This window comes from Hypanus sabinus, chromosome 1 (genome assembly GCF_030144855.1).
Source record: "Hypanus sabinus isolate sHypSab1 chromosome 1, sHypSab1.hap1, whole genome shotgun sequence".
NCBI classification, from domain to species: Eukaryota; Metazoa; Chordata; class Chondrichthyes; order Myliobatiformes; family Dasyatidae; genus Hypanus; species Hypanus sabinus.
The window spans coordinates 35,308,586-35,327,276 of NC_082706.1; the positions used below are offsets into that span (position 1 = coordinate 35,308,586).

Genomic DNA, 18,691 nt, shown 5'->3' on the forward strand with positions numbered 1-18,691 from the left:
TGTTTGTTGGTGAGATAGGCAATGAGGTAGCAGCGTGGCCTCGGTTGTAGCGAGGACTAGGCCTCAAGAAGGCTTGCCAGTTGCTGCTGTTCAGGTGAGACAATGTGAGAGTTGGTGTAGCATGGAGTCCATGTTGGCCTCTCATGTCAGTGCTGCCCTCCAGTGTTTGACTGTTGGAATAACAGGCTGGATCGCTGGGAGTTGTACCATCCACTTGCATGTCGCTCAGGGATTTGGACTATATGCGTGTTTTCTTACATATTGGTGTGTGTTTTTATTTCTCTTTCTCACTATTTTGAATGTGCGTATGTACCTTGGTCCCAGAGGAACACTGTCTCAGTTGGTTGTATCCATGTATGGTTTGAATGATAATTAGACTTGATTTGATTTGACCTGATTGATCTGTGAAAGAGGAACAGATGTTTCAGTTCAGTTTTGTCTGACAAAGGTTTTTCCATCTGAAACATTAACTACAACATACCTAATTTTGTTAATGACATAACGATAGGTGGCCAAGTGCAAGGAAACTGCAAAGAGCATGACAGATGAAATAATTTGGCAAAATGTAATCGATTAGGAAAATAGAAAAGCAGAATTGTTTTTTAAAGTTTCAGATTGAAAAATGGTTTTTGATGTAATATGTTTGGGACCTTTTAAATGAAACACATAAGACCTTTATGAACTAAATATACAAACCTAAGGTCACATCTAGAGCACCGAATGGATGTTTTGTCAGATTTCCTAAGGGAACATAGAGTTACTTTTGGCCACTGGACTGATTTATACAATAAAAGAATTGTACTACGAGGAGAAATTAAGTTGACAAGCCCACAATTTTTGGTCATTAAAACATGTAATAAATTCTTCAGATTTTGGGGTGATGTTTCCCCTGACTGATGAGTCTAAAAGGAGGGACCAGAATCTCAGAATAATACTTGGTCACTTAGGACCAAAGTGAGGAGAAAGTTCTTCAAAGAGTGTGAATCTGTGGAATTAGGTACCTCGTGGGTGCTCAATCATTGAATAGTCCACTAAGATTGATTTTTAGATAATAATCTAAATAGGGATTATGCATTAAGGTGTTGAAAAACAAGAATCTTATTGAACGTTGAACCAACTCAATTACTGCTTTTATTTCTTATACATTTATATTTCTGTTTTTATTGATGACAGCAGGTCCCCATTCAATTTATGCTTCTTCCTTCTCATCTCCGTGTGTGATAATGTAACAGAGTGACTTGTAATCAATGTTTCCTGTAACATCAATAGGAGACACAGCAAACATCTGCTGAACCTGTAGGAGCAAGGGACAAGAACAAAGAGATTATAATAGTCAGAGGGAGAGACGTACACAAATAACAGGCTTGTATGGACATAGACACTTTCTTTTTCTGCTTCTAGTAGTATAGTAAGAATAAAACAAAGATTAAGGATTTGGAAACCCCATGCTTTCCTACACATCTCACTGTCTCTTTTTATTTTAATAATCTCATAACTCATAACATTACAAAATCCCCAGTTTTTAAGTGTCAGCATCTAACTCGTAAAGAACTATCCACTGAAAGATAATTTTAGCTCTTCTGGAATGTACATCCTGTATTGTTAATATTCAGGGGCATAACTCTATTCCCTTAAGGGTTTATTTGTCCCATGAGATCATTCTGACTCTACCAAATGAGTTGGCAAAGCTTGTTTGAAACTCCCAGCATTCAAGCAAATGCATAATTCAGGGTAAGACCTCACCTCTTCTGCACTGAACTTATCAGCCTGTGACATCAGCAGTGTTTTAAATCTGCAAAAACAAACAAAGAGATACATATGGTTTTAATGTTCTTGCCAGACTGGGTTGTTAATGAAGTCACTTGACAGTTTGGACTTATTTTTGCTAAACTTTTAGTAGCGGTTGTTGTTCATTTTCACATTGGGCGGCATTTTTACTATTTCTGTAACATTTTGACTGTTTTTTTAACGAGGAAAAGTTGCTAGCTTGATGCTCAACCCAGTATGGGATGGAAAGCTTGTAAATAGCTGGCCAGATTTGAACTCGGAACCATTCACCTCAAAGTCCAATGCTGATGCCACTACACAACCGCTTGGCTATGATAGCAGTTAGCACAACACGCCATTACAACTCAGGCCAGTCTGGAGTTTGCAGTTCAATTGCAGTGCTGTTCTGTAGCGAGGCTCTGTACATTGTAATGTGAAGGTTTTCTCCAGGTCCTCTGGCTTCCTCTCACAGTCCAAAGAAGTACCATATAGTTGGTCACGAACTTATCAATCACCCCTCGTATGTCTGGTCAGCTCTATCCTCGCTCCATACCAAGAGAATATTCTTGATCTCGGGATCACTGCTGGTTGTGAGATATTTCATGTTGGCAAATAATAAACAAGATCAATCTGTTCCAGGCAAATATTGAAGAATAGCTGGTGACCAGGATACTAGACTTCTCCTCCTCTTTTAACTATTACAAGAAAATTTACTGAGAATGCAAACGGGCATCAGTTTATTGCCCCGTGCAAAGATTTTGAATTGTTAATTTAAATAACATTAAACTCCACTGCCAACCTCTGCTGAATGGATTGAGCAGAATATTCTAACGTCTGGAGCTTCCACTTCTGGGTCAATGATGGGGGTCCTACATGAGAAGGAGTCCTTCTATGTTCATACCATTACGAACATAGAACATAAAACACTACGGCACAGTACAAGCCCTTCAGCTCATGATGTTGTAACAACCATCTCAGACCAGTCTAGCCCTTTCAAGTTCACCAAATGAAACAACTTGCAGTGACTTGCAGTCAGATGCCTTATGTGGTAACTTCTACTTTACAAAAGACCACTCGACAATGTTACGGCCAAAAGAACATCTTTACCTGGGACGGCAAATGATATTTACAGTACAGAGGCTTCCAGGTACCTCGTGCGGCATGGGCGGAGGAACCATACACAATGCATACTGGGAGTAAAAAGAGTGGAAGTAAAAACCCCACCAACCCTGGAACCCGCCTCTTGCTACCAACAGTTTCCCAATTAGTATTAACTTACTGTTAATAATACATTACAATACCTTACAATTCTCGTACCATATAACCATATAACAATTACAGCATGGAAGCAGGCCATCTCGGCCCTTCTAGTCCGTGCCGAATGCTTACTCTCACCTAGTCCCACCTACCTGCACTCAGCCCATAATCCTCCATTCCTTTCCTGTCTATATACATTTCCAATATTTCTTTTAAATGACAAAATCAAATCTGCGTCTACCACTTCTACTAGAAGCTCGTTCCACATAGCTACCACTCTCTAAATAAAGAAGATCCCCCTCATGTTACCCTTAAAACTTTGCCTCTTAACTCTCAACTCATGTCCTCTTGTTTCAATCTCCCTTACTCTCAATGGAAAAAGCCTATCCATGTCAACTCTATCTATCCCACTCAAAATTTTAAATACCTCTATCAAGTGCCCCCTCAACCTTCTACACTCCAAAGAATAAAGACCTAACTTGTTCAACCTTTCTCTATAACTTAGGTGCTGAAACCCAGGTAACATTCTAGTAAATTTCCTCTGTACTCTCTCTAATTTGTTGACATCTTTCCTATAATTCAGTGAGCAGAACTGTACACAATACTCCAAATTTGGCCTCACCAATGCCTTGTACAATTTCAACATTACATCCCAACTCCTATACTCATTGCTCTGATTTATAAAGGCCAGCATACCAAAAGCTTTCTTCACCACCCTATCCAAATGAGATTCCATCTTCAGGGAACTATGCACCATTATTCCTAGGTCACTCTATTCTACTGCATTTCTCAATGTCCTACCATTTATCATATATGTCCTATTTTGATTATTCCTACCAAAATGTAGCACCTCACACTTATCAGCATTAAACTCCATCTGCCATCTTTCAGCCCACTCTTCTAGACTATGATGCAGCTGGTCAGGGCACTCTCAATGATGCTCCAGTTAAAATTGGCTAGAATGGAGATGTGGAGAGCCTTACGCCTCAATCTCCTCAGGAAGTAAAGATGCTGCTGCGCTTTCTTGACCAAAGAAATGGTGTTGAGTGACCAGGTGAGACAATTGGATATGTACACTCCCAGAAATTTGGTGCTTCTAACTCTCCCCATGGAGAAGCTGTTTATGAGCTGTGTTCAGATTCCCTCAGAGTCAGGTTTAATATCACAGGACTACATTGCAAAATTTGTTGTTTTGCAGCAGTAGGAAAGCACAATACTTAATAAAAATACTATAAATTACAAGAAGAAATATATATATATAATAAGTAGTTCAAAAAGAGAACAAAAATAATGAGGTAGTGTACATTGTCCATTCAGAAATCTGATGGTGGAATGGAAGAAGCTGTTCCTAAAATGTTAAGTGTGTGTCTTCAGGCTTCTTTACCTCCTCCCTGATGGTAGCAATGAGAAGAGGGCATGTCCTGGGTGATTGTGGTCCTTAATAATGGATGCCACCATTTTGAAGCATCGCTGTTTGAAGATGTCCTCGATGCTGGGGAGGCCCGTGCTCATGATGGAGCTGACTGAGTTTGCAACTTTCTGTGGCTTTTTCCAATCCTGTGCAACATGGAACTGCTCACCCCTTCCACTGCTGATTCCTCGTTGAGGACCAGTGTTGGTTCTCTCCCCTTCCCCACCCTGAAGTCCACAATAAATTCCTTGGTCTTACTGACATTGGGTGCAAAGTTGTTGCTGCGACACCAGTCAACCAGCCGATCTATCTCACTCCTGTATGCCTCCTCGTCACCACCAGAAATTCCACCAACAATAGTTGCACCATCAGTACAACTATGAGTCACTCCAGTTTTTTTCATTCGTGTTATTTTATAAGACTTTAAGACCATAAGACATAGGAGCAGATTCAGCCATTTGGCCCATTGAGGCTGCTCTGCCATTCAATCATGGCTCTCTTCTCCCTTCCTCAGCCCCACTCCCCAGCCTTCTCTCCATAACCTTTGATGCTGTGTCCAATTAAGAACCTGCCTAATAGCATGACCTCCTGTGTCAGCAAGTACTCCATAACCTCATCCTTCACAATCGAACCCAACCACTGAGATCAGGCTAATTGGTCTATAATTCCCTTTTTGCTGCTTTCCTCCTTTCTTAAAGAGTGGAATGACATTTGCAATTTTCAAGTCCTCTAGCACCATGACAGAGTCCAATCATTCTTGAAAGATCATTTATAATGCCACCACAATCTTTAATGCTACCTCTTTTAAAATCCTAGGGTGCAGTTCATCTGTTCTGGGTGACTTATGTACCCTTAGGTCTGTCAGCTTTTTGATCACCTTCTCCCTTGTAATAATAACTGCACCCACTTTTCTTCCCTCACACCCTTCGACATCTGGTATGCTGCTAGTGTCTTCCACAGTGAAAACTGATGCAAAATGCTGGTTTAGTTCACCTGCCATCTCCTTGACCCCTGTTATTATTTCTCCTGCCTCATCTTCGTCCTATATCCACTCTCATCTCTCATTTATTTTTACATACTTGAAAAAGCTTTTACTATCCACTTTGATATTCTTTGCTAGCTTGCTTTCATATTTCATCTTTCCCCCCCAATGATTCTTTTAGTCGCTCTCTGTAGGTTTTTAAAAGCTTCCTAATCCTCTATCTTCCTGCTAATTTTTGCTTTGTTGTATGCCCTTTCTTCTGCTTTTACAATAGCTTTGACTTCCCTTGTCAGTCACGGTTGTACTATTTTGCCATTTTGACAATTTCTTCGTTTTTGGATTACACCTATCCTGCACATTCTTCATTTCCCCAGAAACCCATGCCATTGCTGCTCTGCTGTCATCCCTACCAGCAGCTTCTTCAAATTTACTTTGGCCAACTCCTCTCTCAGACCACTGTAATTTCCTTTGCTCCATTGAAATACTGCTATGTCAAACTTTGCTTTCTCCCTATCAAATTTCAAGTTGAGCTCAATCACATTGTAATCACTGTCTCTTAAGGGCTCTTTTACCTTAAGCTCCCTAATCGCCTTGGTTCATTACAGAACACCCAATCCAGTATAGCTGATCCCCTAGTAGGCTCAGTGACAAACTGCTCTAAAAAGCCATCTCATGGGCATTCAACAAACTCACTCTCTTGAGATCCATTACCAACCTGATATTCCCAATTGACCTGCATATTGTAATCTCCCATGACCATCATAACGTTGCCTTCTGATACACCTTTTCTATTTCCTGTTGTAATCTGTGGTCTGCATCCCAGGAAACAGAAAACTTGTATCAAAAGGGCCACACCACCCCCTCTGCCTACCTTCCTATCCCTCCGAGGAATTATTTAAATGTGCCCAAGAAAACTCCCTTAATCAATATACAGAGGGCCCTACTAGAAAAGGTATCACTTTGGACCTCCTCATAAGGAATACAGAAGGGGTAGTGACTGCAGCATCAGTCAGGGAGCACTTCAGATCTAGTGGCCATTATTCTATTAGAAGGGATGGGTCCACAAGTTAGGGTCCTAAACTGGGGCAGGGCCAGTTTTGGAGATTAGGAGGTGCAGAGGTCGATTGGGTTGTACTGTTTGCTGGTAAAGGGACAATGAGCAAGTAGGAGGCTTTTAAAAGTGCAACATCCAGAGTCAGGGAGTGGCATGTTCATGTTTGGGTGAAGGGCAAGGCTGGCAACTTCAGGGAGTTTTATGTTTACAAGTTGAGGGTCTCATTGGTAAAAAAAAAATTGAGGCATACATCAGGTGGAGGCAATTGGGACAAGTAAATCCTTTGATGCCTGTAAGTGCAGAAGTACACTTAAGAGGGAAATTAAGAGTGCATGAAGAAGGTTTTGGATGGATCTGGTCAGCAAGGTTAAAGAAAATCCCAAGAAATTCTAAAGATCTATTAAAAGGGCGGTTAAGGAGAGAATGGGTGCCTTAAAGAACAGCATGGCTGTTTATGTGTGGAGTCTCAGGAGACGAGTAAGATTATTAGTCTTATTTGATTATATATCGGCTTTTACTGTTACAAAATGAGAAATGTGAGTAATGATGTCTTTGGACCACATACAAATTACCTGGATGGGGATTTTGGCAGCCGTCACCCGGATCAAGGTGGGTAAATCCCCAGGACTTGACCAAGTGCATCTTTGGATCTTGTGGGAAGCTGGGGGAGAAATTGTGGAGGCCCTTGTCTAGATAATTGCTTCATCCTTAGCCGCAGGTGGAGTTCCAAAACAAACTGATGGTGGAAAATGTACCATTATCTAAGAAGGAAAGCCAAGACGAGCCAGGAAACTACAGGCTTCTGAGAGTATTCTGAGGGACAGGATGTAATGAACACAGCTTTGTGTGTAGGAAATCGTGTCTGGCAAATCGCTTAGATGTTTTTGAAATGCAAACTGAGAGGAGAGACAAGGGTAGAGTAGTAGTCATTATCTATAAGGACTTTAGCAAGGCCTTTGACGAGATCCTACACGGCAGGCCAGTCTGGAAACAGACTGCATGGAACAGAGGAACCTAGTACCAAGTTCCCTGAAAGCACGCAGGTAGCGAAGAAGGCATTTCATCAGATAGGACACTGAATACAGGGGTTGGGATGTTATGTCACAGCTGTACAAAACTTGTTGAGACTACATTTGGGGGATCATGTAGAGTTTTGGACATCAGACCAAAAGAGTGAAGAGAAGACTTACAGGGCTGCTGCCAGGACTTGAGGCCTGAGTTATAGGGAGGGGTTGGGCAGACTAGAACTTTATCCCCTGGAAGAATGAGGGGTGACCTTACAGAGGTGTATAAAATCATGAGAGGAATAGATAGCATGAATGCACACTTTTCCCAGGGAAGGGTAACTAAATATTATAAGGCACAGGTTGAAGGTGAAAGGTGAAAATTTTCAAAGGAAACTGAGGGGCAACAAGTTGAACTGAAGGGCCCTTTTTCCATTCTCCATTACTTTATGCCACTTTAAGGGACTTTGTTGTACTCTGCGCTAATAACACATCAGAAATCTTAACTTTTTGATCCAATATTTGCCCTTGAACAAATAAAACACACTGTGCACATTGATAATATTATTACATGCATAGACCAGGGCCGAACTTTAGGATGAATTACGCAATGAGTGGATTGGTAGCAACATTTCCACCTCGCTGACAATCAACACTGGTGCACCACACAGATGCCTGCTTAGCCCACTGCTTTACTCTCTCTCTACCCATGACTGGGTGGCTAGGCACAGCTCAAATACCATCTATAAATTTGCTGATGATACAAGTATTGATGCCAGAGTCTCTGATGGTGACGAGAGGGCATACAGGATGTACCAGCTGGTTAAGTGGTGTTGCAATAACAACCTAGCACTCAATGTTGGTAAGACCAACGAGCTGATTGTGGACTTCAGAAAGGGTAAGACGAGGGAACACAAACCAACACTCGTACAGTGACCAAAAATGGAGAGAGAGAGCAATTTCAAATTCCTGGGTGTCAATATCACTGAGGATCTAGCCTGATTCCAACATTTCATTGCAACTATAAGAAGACAAGACAGTAGCTATATCTCATTAAGAGTTCGAGGAGATTTGGTTCGTCACCTAAAGCACTCTCAAATTCATCGCTAATTCAGCCTCCGAGGAAAGCCACCGCTACAGCCTGCAACCTGGTCATCTCAGAGGCTGAAGTACGCAGATGTTTCCAATGAGTGGACAGTCGCAAGGCTGTGGGATCAGACGGCATCCCAGGGCGAGTACTCAGGATGTGCACAGCACAACCGGCAGGTGTGCTTACAGATATTTTTAATCTCTCCCTCTCCCAGTTTAGAGTGCACACCTGCTTCAAATTATCCACCATCGTTCCTGTACCAAAAAAGACCAAGGTAACATGTCTGAACGACTGGCGTCCTGCCGCACTCACCTCAATAATAAGCAAATGCTTTGAGATGCTGGTCGAGGATTACATCTGCAGCTTGCTACCACCCACACTGGACCCTCTACAATTCGCCTACTGACATAGCCGTTCAACAGATGATGCAATAGCCACTGCTCTACATACCATCCTTACACATCTGGAGAAGGAGGATGCTTATGTGAGAATGCTGTTCTTGGACTACAGTTCAACATTCAACACCATAAGTCCATCCAGGCTCAACAAGAAGTTCAGAGACCTCGGCCTTCATCTGGAGCTGGATCCTGGACTTCCTGTCAGGTTGTAAAAGTGAGCTTCCTCACCTCCACCCCTCTGAGTCTCAACACAGGAGCCCCTCGGGGCTGTGTACTGAGTCCCCTCCTTTACTCCCTGTATACCCACGACTGAGTCATCACCCACAGCTCTAATCTGCTAATCAAATTTGCCGATGACACTAATTGATTGGCCTAATTTTAAACAGTAAAGAGGTGGCCTACAGGGAAGAAGTCATCTCTCTGACACAGTGGTGTCAAGAAAACCTCTCCCTCAATGTTGCAAAAACAAAGAAGCTGGTTGTGGATTACAGGAGGAATGGAGTCGGGCTAACCCCTGTTGACATCAATGGATCTGGGGCTGAGAGGGTAAAAGCTTTAAATTCTTTGGCATCCACATCACCGAGGACCTTACGTGGTCTGTACACACCAGCTGTGTGGTGAAAAAGGCACAACAGGTTCACCTCAGGCTGTTGAGGAAGTTTGGTATGGGCTCCCCAAGTCCTAAAAACTTTCTACAGGAGCACAATTGAGAGCATCCTGACTGGCTGCCTGGTGTGGGAACTGTACTTCCCTCAATCGCAGGACTCTGCAGAGAGTGGTGCGGACAGCCCAGTGCATCTGTAGATGTGAACTTCCCATGATTCAGGACATTTACAAAGGCAGGTGTGTAAAAAGGGCCCGTAGGATCATTGGGGAACTGTCACCCCAACCACAAACTACTCCAGCTGCTACCACAGCATAAAAGCCAGAACCAACAAGCTCCAGTACAGCTTCTTCCACCAGACTGATTAACTCGTGCTGATTACTCTATGTTACATTGACTGTTGTATTTATTATAAATTATTATATGTTACTATGATTGCACATTGTACACTTAGACAGAGACATAATGTAAAAATTTTTACTCCTTATGTATGTGAAGGATGTAAGAAATAAAGTCGGTTCAGTTCAATTCAGATGTACTGTGCAGAGCATTCTGACTGGCTGCAGCACCACCTGGTATGGGCAGGGGGCGCTACTGCACAGGATCATAGCAAGCCGCAGGGTTGCAAAATTACTGTAGTCAGCTCCATCATGGGCACTAGCCTCTGTAATACCCAGGACCTCAAAAAAGCAGCCTCCATCACCAAGGACCCCCACCACCCAGGACATGCCCTCTTCTGACTGATACCATTAGTATGGAGGTACAGAAGCCCGAAGACGCCCACTCAAAGATTTAGAACAGCTTCTTCCCCTCTGCCATTCGATACCTCACAATTTTTAAAATTCCTTTTTTTGCACTACTCATCTTAATGTAACTATTTAAAATACATTTATAAACTTACTGTAACTCAGTTATTTTTGTATATTATCACGTATTGCATTGTACTGCTGCTTACAAACTTAACAAATTTCATGACACATGTGGATGATATTAAATCTGATTCTGATTCCGACTCTGGCCATGAGTACCTGATACAAATTTCCCAAAAGCAAGATTTCACCATGAATTGTACGTACAAACTACAAAATATGCCCAAAATTCCATACTTTTAAGCCTAAAAAGAGTTTGCAATTAGAATTTCCCGTGAAATTTCTGGCTATTCGTCTGCATTTCAGTAATATGGCTTGAAGACCTTGTGCTGTCTTATTGTTATATTAGTTTTAGCGAGATTCCTTGAGGTTGGTTCCTATTGGTCAATAATTGCACCCCCGCCTCGGTTTCTGCTCCCCCCTGTGATTCTCTTACCCATTTGTCCATGCCCACTAATCCTGCTCCCAGCACTAATCCCCAGAAGCAGTCAAATTGCTACACCTTGCCACGCACCTCCTCCATTCAGTGCCCCAATCCGTCCTTCCAGGTGAAGCAACACCTCACCTGCGAGCATGCTGGGGTCATCCATTGTGTCTGGTGCTCCCTCTGCGGCCTCCTCTGCATTAGTGAGACCCGTCGTAAATTGGAGGACCGCCTTGTCGAGCACCTCCACACTATCTGCCGCAAGCAGGACTTCTTGGTGGACAAACATTTTAATTCTGATTCCTATTTCCACTCCGACATATTGGTTCATGGCCTTCACTTGTGCCGAGGTGAGGCCTCCCCTCAAGGTGGAGGAGCAGCACATCATCAAGGACCCCCACTACCCAGGCTGTGCTCTCTTATCTCTGCTACCAGTTGGCAGGAGGTAAGTTAGGTTCCACACCACCAGATTCAGGAAAAGTTATTAACACTACAACCAGGCTTCTGGACCGCCATGGACAACTTCACTCTCCACAACTCTGAATTAACTCTACACTCACTTTCAAGGACTCTTTGCAAAACTGTGTCATTTTTTTATTTGCACAACTTGTCCAATTTTGTACTTTGTTTGTTTGTCAGTCTTTGCTTATGTACAGTTTTTCACAAAATTCCATTGTATTCCTTTATTTCCCTGTAAATACCTGTAAAAAAATGAATCTCTAGGTAATATGTGGTAACATATACATACTTCGATAATGAATCTTACTTTGAACCATCTTTTTCCTACCATACCAAATGTAGATTCTCTCTGATGTGACAGGCTTGTTGGAGGGCAGGGGACTGAACTCAACTAATGCTACTGCAAAAATCAGGGAGGAAAGCTGTGAGTAAACCTTCAAAACAAGCATGGCCGATAAAAATATAAGTAAAGCAAAGGCTGTGACATACTTTGGCCTCATATAAAATACACTCTGATCTTCAGTCCCCAAATATCATGGGAAAATGCTAAACACTGAACTCACTTCCTTCTGCAGGGTCGTTGGGTGACTTTTATTTTAGCTCATGGTCTCGATGAGTAATACTCACTCGTCCTTATTGACAGTCCCTGTACCTTGAGGATCAAATAGTTTGAATGCATTCAAAATGGTTTCTTCTGGATCAGTGCCTGTCGGAATGAAGTGGGCAATTAATTGATCACATTTGTAACCACAGCGCTGAGATTAGGACAGATGGAATCACTGTAAAACACTGCTTGCCTAAAATAAAAGACTTCTATTTACAGCCACTTGGACATTCCAAAACACTTACAGGCAATCTAAATACTTTAGAAAGGCTGTCACTCCGTGTAGTGTTGCAAATACTAGTAGTCAATTTGCACACAATAAACTTCCATGAATGGACTGTGATAGTAATCGCTATCTATTTTGGTGTTGTTGACCAAAAGACAAATATTAGTCAAAGTACAGGTTGGAACTCACTTCACAATAATGAAGTGGGGTCCTTTGCATTAATTCTTCACCACACCCACTCACTATTGCAAAGGAGTACAAGTGTAGGGGTTGTGTTTAAGTCTCTTCTGTGGGACTTAATCGACACCATTCTGACTCAGAGTCAAGTGAGCTATCCATTGAGGACAGCAAGGCCGCCATCACTATGCAAGCAGTGACAAAACAAACAATAAGAAACTCTTCAAGTACTGAGAAGGTGACTCTTATATCTGTGATCCGTTAGGGCTGTAGTTGGTGCAGATGGGTGGTCAAATGTGGCCTTACCATTCAGCTTTTCTCCAAAGAGACTGAGAAACACTGTAAAGTTCATTGGCCCCTTTCCCTCTTTCAGCATCTCCTCCAGTTCTTCATCCTTTACATTTACCTTGCCTACAAAGATAATCATTCAGTTAATATTATATCATTTGCATATTTAAATAATTTAATTGAATTTTTTCCTTACAAAGTCACTTTGAAGAGACCAAGTAACAGTGTTGGTTACATAATGCAATTCCAGTGCTTTGAAACCAGCCATTTCCAGGAGAAATCCGACAAGCACCGTGAACCTCAAACTACTGGATAGCCAGTCAGCGGAGAAATGCTTAATATGTTCGCTCACCCAATTGCATGAAGGTCTCTTTCAGATCTTGTTTACTAATGATCCCATCACGGTTCTGATCGATGCAGCCAAATGCCTGTTAGTTTATGAAAGAGATTTAATCAATATCTTCTCTGGCATTGCTTGGTGTTATTCATCACTCATAGTTGACATTTAATACAGCCCCCAAAAGCAATCCTCCTTGGAAATACTTCACCCTTTAACCCAGCGCTTACTGAAATAATGGTCGCACCATGGGGAAGGAACAGGGAACCAGGTTGCCAAGGAGAATGGAAACGATTTTAATTTACTGAATGCATTTCATGGCCACATCGGGAGGGTCTTTGGAGACCAGGGAGGCAGAGTCACAGTGAGGAGAGAGGAGAGATTGGGAGGGAGAGTCTGAGTTAAGATCATTAATTTCTTTTTTGCACATTGGTTGTTGCCTGTCCTGTTGGGTATGGTCCTTCATTGATTCTACCATATTACTTGCAGTTACTGTGATTGCCCTCAAGAAAATGAATCTCTGGGGTGTATATGTACTTTGATAATAATCTTACTTTGAGCTTTAAAAGCTTTGATGAACTGGTGATGAGGAATGATCAATTGTGGATGAGTTGGGGGAATGTGCAGAAAGATCATGGAATTCTGGTCCACAGAGCTGATGGGAAAAATAAGAGTGAGGAGATAAAAGCATTCCTTGTCAGGTGACGTTGTTAAGAAAGTGGACCACCACTGTTCCAATGGTTTGTGGCCTTGCAAATGTGTCTGACTTCCCTGACCCTCAAGCTCTTATTCCAACTATCAGCTAACTCCCTCAGGAAAGTCAGCCATCGTCAAGTAGAAGTGGAAAAGGGACAATATCTAAGGCGTTCAGACTGAAGTCATCATGTTGAAATGAAGGGCTACCAACCTCAAATTGGAAAAAAGGCAAAGGCAGCAATTACATGGGAACCCTACGAACTATGTACCATTCTGACTTGGAAACTTCCATCACTGGCTCACCATCGCGGGCTCTAAATCCTTAAACTGCCTACCTGAAAAAAGCCATCAGAAGGCAAATGGAGTTAAATTCAGGTAAGTGTGAGGTGTTGCATCTTGGGAAGACTACTCAGGGTAGGACTTCCACAGTGAAAGGCAGGGCACTAGGGAGTTTGGTAGAACACAGGACTTCATCCCCTGAAAAGATACAGACATGGTAGTGAAGAAGGCTTTTGGAATGTTTGCCTTCATAAATCAGTGATGCACCATCAATAACTCACACTGAGACGTAAGGCGAGATATCGGCTTTTATTGACTGGAAGAAGGAACCAGGAGTGAGTGTCTATCATACAATGTCCTGGAGACTGAGGCCGAGCGTCAGGCCTCAGATCGCCTTTATACAGGGGCCTGTGGGAGGAGCCACAGGAGCAGTCAGCAGGGGCGTGTCCCGACAGGCACATAGTTCACCACAATCAGAACATCAAGAACAGAAGTTGGAATGTTGTGTTGCGGTTGTGCAAGATGATGGTGCAATTGCATATGGAATATTGTCTTCAGTTCCGGGCGTTCTGCTGTCAGAAAGATGCCATGAAGCCAGGAAGAGAGCAGGAAAGATTTTCAAGGGTGCTGGCAGAACTTAAGGATTGAGTTAGAGAGAAGTTGTGCAGACTAGAACGTTATTCATTGCAGTGTAGAATCATGAAGGGTGATTTTATAGAGATGGATAAAATCATGAGGGATATTGATAGGGTGAACGCAAGCAATCTATTTCACAGGGTTTGGAAATCAAGAATTAGAGGATGTGGTTTTAAAGTGAAAGGGAAGAGACAATATGAGACTGAGGGACAACTTTTTCACCAAGAGGCTGGTCAATATATGAAACGAGCTGCCAGAGGAAGTGGTTGAGGCAGGTACATTAACAACATCTAAAAGACACTTGGGCACGTACATGAATTGGAAGGTTTTAGAGGGACTATTCCAAGCAGTTTGCTGTGCATGCATGCTACAATTTTCTGATCATATAGTGAAAATTGGAGATATTGCAGATAGGTATCAAAGCAGATTATCAAGGAGGCACAAGAACAATCAAAAAAGGAGAAGGAAATTGGGTAAGGAGATTCAGTATGTGAACAGTCTGTGGGGAAGATGAATTTCAGGGTTGTATGCTGTATACATCCTTTGATAAATAAACATACTTTGAATCTTTGAACTCCTCACCTCTTTAAACTCCTGAATTTGAGATTGTTCAAACATGGAGAAGACGTTGGATGAGTTCCGTTGGGTGTGTTTGGTTGAACCTTTCCTTGCTGCTTTCCTGCTTGCCTACCAATGGAACAGGCAGAGCAAAGGGTAGGGTATCAAACCATAATTTCTGTGACACCTTTATCATGTCATCAGTCAAATATAAATTATTGTAAGGCTTGCTACTTTATGTAAAGAAAACATAATTATTAAAAATAAGATCATTACAAGAAAAAGGTTATCTTTATGTACAACAAAACATTGAAGCATACAGTGAAATGTGTTGTCTGCGTCGACAGCCAACTGTCTGAATATATGCTGGGAGAAGCCCTCAGTATTTCCAGCACCAGCATGGCATGCCCACAACTTACCCTAACCTGTACATCTTTGGAACATGGAAGGACACTGGAGCACCCAGATGAAACCCACGCAGTCGTGGGGAAAACGTACAAGCTCCTTACAGACAGCAGTGGGAATTGAACCCTGATCACTGATTGCTGGTGCTATAAAGCATTACGCTAACGTACTGACCATAAATATTAAATTGTTGATGAAAGAGATTAAGATCAGGTTGACTAATTTTAAATAAAATTTGGAAAAAGAAACTTCTATCTTGCTCATCCAAGTTCTTTAGCCAAACAAAGTCTTCTGCAGACATCACCGCACCAATACTTCCATAGCAGTTCCAGAACCATCATTCTTATTTCAATATATGTAGATTATATCCTCAGTAATGATGTGATGAGAAAGTAATTTCTTTTTAACTTTTAGTCAAGTTCTTACACAATATATTTTGTTCCCAATGAACTTTACTGTTACCCAATTCACATTTACTGAATATTTTCAGTAAAAGGTAGGTCATCTGATTTCCTTAGCTGGTAAGTTCCCCTTCATTGTGCATAAATCTGCTGTTTTTTTCCCATTATATGTTACACAAAAACTAAACTCTATCATGCCTGTTCTAATTTAGTTTTGTTGTCACCAGACTACATGATTATATTACTACCATACATTGTCAATATCTGCAATTCACTGTCATACAACTCAGGGCCAGCTAGTCCTTTCTGTAAATCACAAGGGTTCTCTAGAACTATAAAACAGAACTCCAGCAGTAGCAGATTGATGATGTTTCCAAATTCAGTTTTAACCAGTACCTTGCAAAAAGGAGCTGTTTAATATTCTAGAATTTTTCATATAATTTATCTCCATCAGATTTGCTAAAAAAAAATACTCCCCACCTGTTTCTCACATTCATCTGAATAGAAAAATGCTCTTAACATTGCAGGAAAGCCAGTTCAAGTATGTTCTTAATTAAATTGCAATTTCTTAAAACTGACAAGTGCAGAACTCTGATGTGAAAAATACTTGTATGAGTTTTTAATATTTTAAAGTAAGTTTTACAATAATCTAGCTTTCAACAACTGTATTTACAGAGTACTGCCGACATTGTAAAACATGCTGAAGTTATCAAAGTAGATTTATCAAGAGAGACGGAGAGTATCTGAGAGAAAAAAAGAGACAGAGACAGAGAGAAAAGGAAGGGAATTCCAGGATTTAAGATCCAGCAAACTTAAGCCATGAGCAACTACTGATGGAGCAAGAGGTCAAGATTTGAGGAGATCAGGGTTTCAGAATAGGGATTCAGGTACTTAGAATGTTATTTGGTGTGATGCCATGTAATGTATAGATAATTAAGCACCAAAGTGATTAAATAGTTTAGTAATATGATATGAGTTATATTAAATAAAATTAAATGTTTTCTATTTATTAAGGGAAGCTGTCACCAATAGTAACTGCATATATTTGAAGGAAGTGCTGTTGAGCATAATTACAATGGTTGATGAAAGACTGGTTTTGTCATTTCCATGGACAAATGCGCTCTGTAAGAAAGAAGATTCACTGTAATAACGGAAAGAGCCAGGAAATGGCTATTTGGCCCCTCTTGTTACCTTTGTCATTCAGTAATCTTTTACCTAAGTATCACTTTCTAGCAGTAATGTGATATTTTATTCCCCTGAACAACCAGTTGGTTTCTGTCTTGAATGTACTCAGCTGCTCAGCATCCAAATTCTTGTTTAGTGAATTCCAAAGATGACTAAAATTCCTTTTCATCTCTGTCTCTAATGACCAATCTTATCTAGACTATTAACTCCACAGTCCTGGGAATTTTCAACCTCGCTTCCACCATCAAGCCTTGTAAGAATTTTGTATGTTTTAGTGAGATTATCTTTTATTCTTCTAAACTCAGGAGAGTTACAGACATAACCTGCTTTGTCATTCCTCATAGGACAAACTGCCAGTCCAGGAAGAAATCAGTGAATCTCGTCTGCACTGCCTCTATCGCAAATATAGCTTTCCTTAGGTAAGGAGACCAGACTGATATACAATGTTCCAGTTACAAGCCTCCATAACATTCAGAGAAAAATGCTTCGCTGTTGTACTCAGATCCTGTTCCAATAAAGCCAACATCCTTGCTTTTCAGAGTTAAGTGTACAAGCGCATCTAGGTCTCCCTGAAAATCAACAACTTTTAATCTTTAACCATTTAAAAGTTACTTTTTATCTACCAAAATGTAATTGAGAAAAAAAATTGCCTTTTCATGTTATTTACTTTAAAGTATTTATCGATGTAGTTGCAGTACAGAGCAGATTTTTAATCTTTCAATGTAAAAAAATATTAGAACTGATCAAAAATATTAGTAATTCACATCTGCAAATAAAAATAAACAATAGAGCAGATACCGGCAGTAAAAACAAAAGGCTCTGAATAATGTCTTATAAAAAGATCTTGTCTGCTTTGATATTAATGTTACAACTAACTTTTAAAATTTCCCTTGCAGTTTTTTTTACACTGCGCGGAATAATAAATAGTGATCTTGTACTTTATACTTCTGAGATCTGGAATCAGTATTTCAGAGTTAAAATATGGACAAATTTCATCAAGGGTTCCATATTTCCTTTGGTCAAGATCGTTTAATCTGTTAGAAGGATCTTGATACAAAAAGTAGGAGAAGCACACATACATTGTATAAAGGTATAGTTTGCAATTGCTTTAATTATGTTTGATCTTGACCATTTGCAACATGGAAAGAAAATTCTGGCTTAAGGGAGATACAGAACAAACAAAATATTTTATCACTTACCATTTTACTTAGCTGATGTTGAATACAAATGCTAGTGTCAGATCACTTTTGTCCTATATAGTCTTCTTTATCTCTTTGTTCCTAAAATGGGCACACACTGATGGATAGAGACCATACAAGGAAATATGCAACCTAGTATCTGACTGTCACAGGACTCTGATAAAAGAAATTCCTTCTCTACAGTCCAGATAGTGTAAAGAGGGTTTAACATTCCAGAGTAACATTAAACCTTTAAATCCACATTATCAATTTAGTATACTATTTACATAGATGACTTGATGAACTGGGATGCCATTTAGCTAGTGTCCAAGTTAAACCACTGTCAGACTGGATATCTGTATCACTGGTGTGCTTGAGCTATATTCAACATCGGTCATGTAC

General features: G+C 40.9%; 1 protein-coding gene across 1 annotated transcript; it reads right to left on the reverse strand.

Moving 5' to 3' along the window:
* Positions 1-1,189: 1,189 nt before the first annotated feature.
* On the reverse strand, positions 1,190-18,326 carry myl7 (myosin, light chain 7, regulatory). Its single transcript, XM_059967951.1, has 7 exons — positions 18,311-18,326; positions 15,145-15,249; positions 12,967-13,042; positions 12,633-12,737; positions 11,947-12,025; positions 1,744-1,792; positions 1,190-1,294 (listed from the first exon to the last, which is right to left on the reverse strand). Exons 1-7 carry the CDS (start codon positions 18,311-18,313, stop codon positions 1,190-1,192), a joined length of 522 nt encoding a protein of 173 aa, XP_059823934.1. The 5' UTR covers positions 18,314-18,326.
* Positions 18,327-18,691: the final 365 nt, after the last annotated feature.

Excerpts from the sequence above, each read along its gene's own strand:
- myl7 (XM_059967951.1), bottom strand. Across the intron at positions 13,043-15,144 it reads AAATTCAGGAGTTTAAAGAG|GCATTTGGCTGCATCGATCA; the intron begins GTGAGGAGTTCA and ends ATAAACTAACAG. Across the intron at positions 12,738-12,966 it reads AGAGACCTTCATGCAATTGG|GCAAGGTAAATGTAAAGGAT; the intron begins GTGAGCGAACAT and ends TTATCTTTGTAG.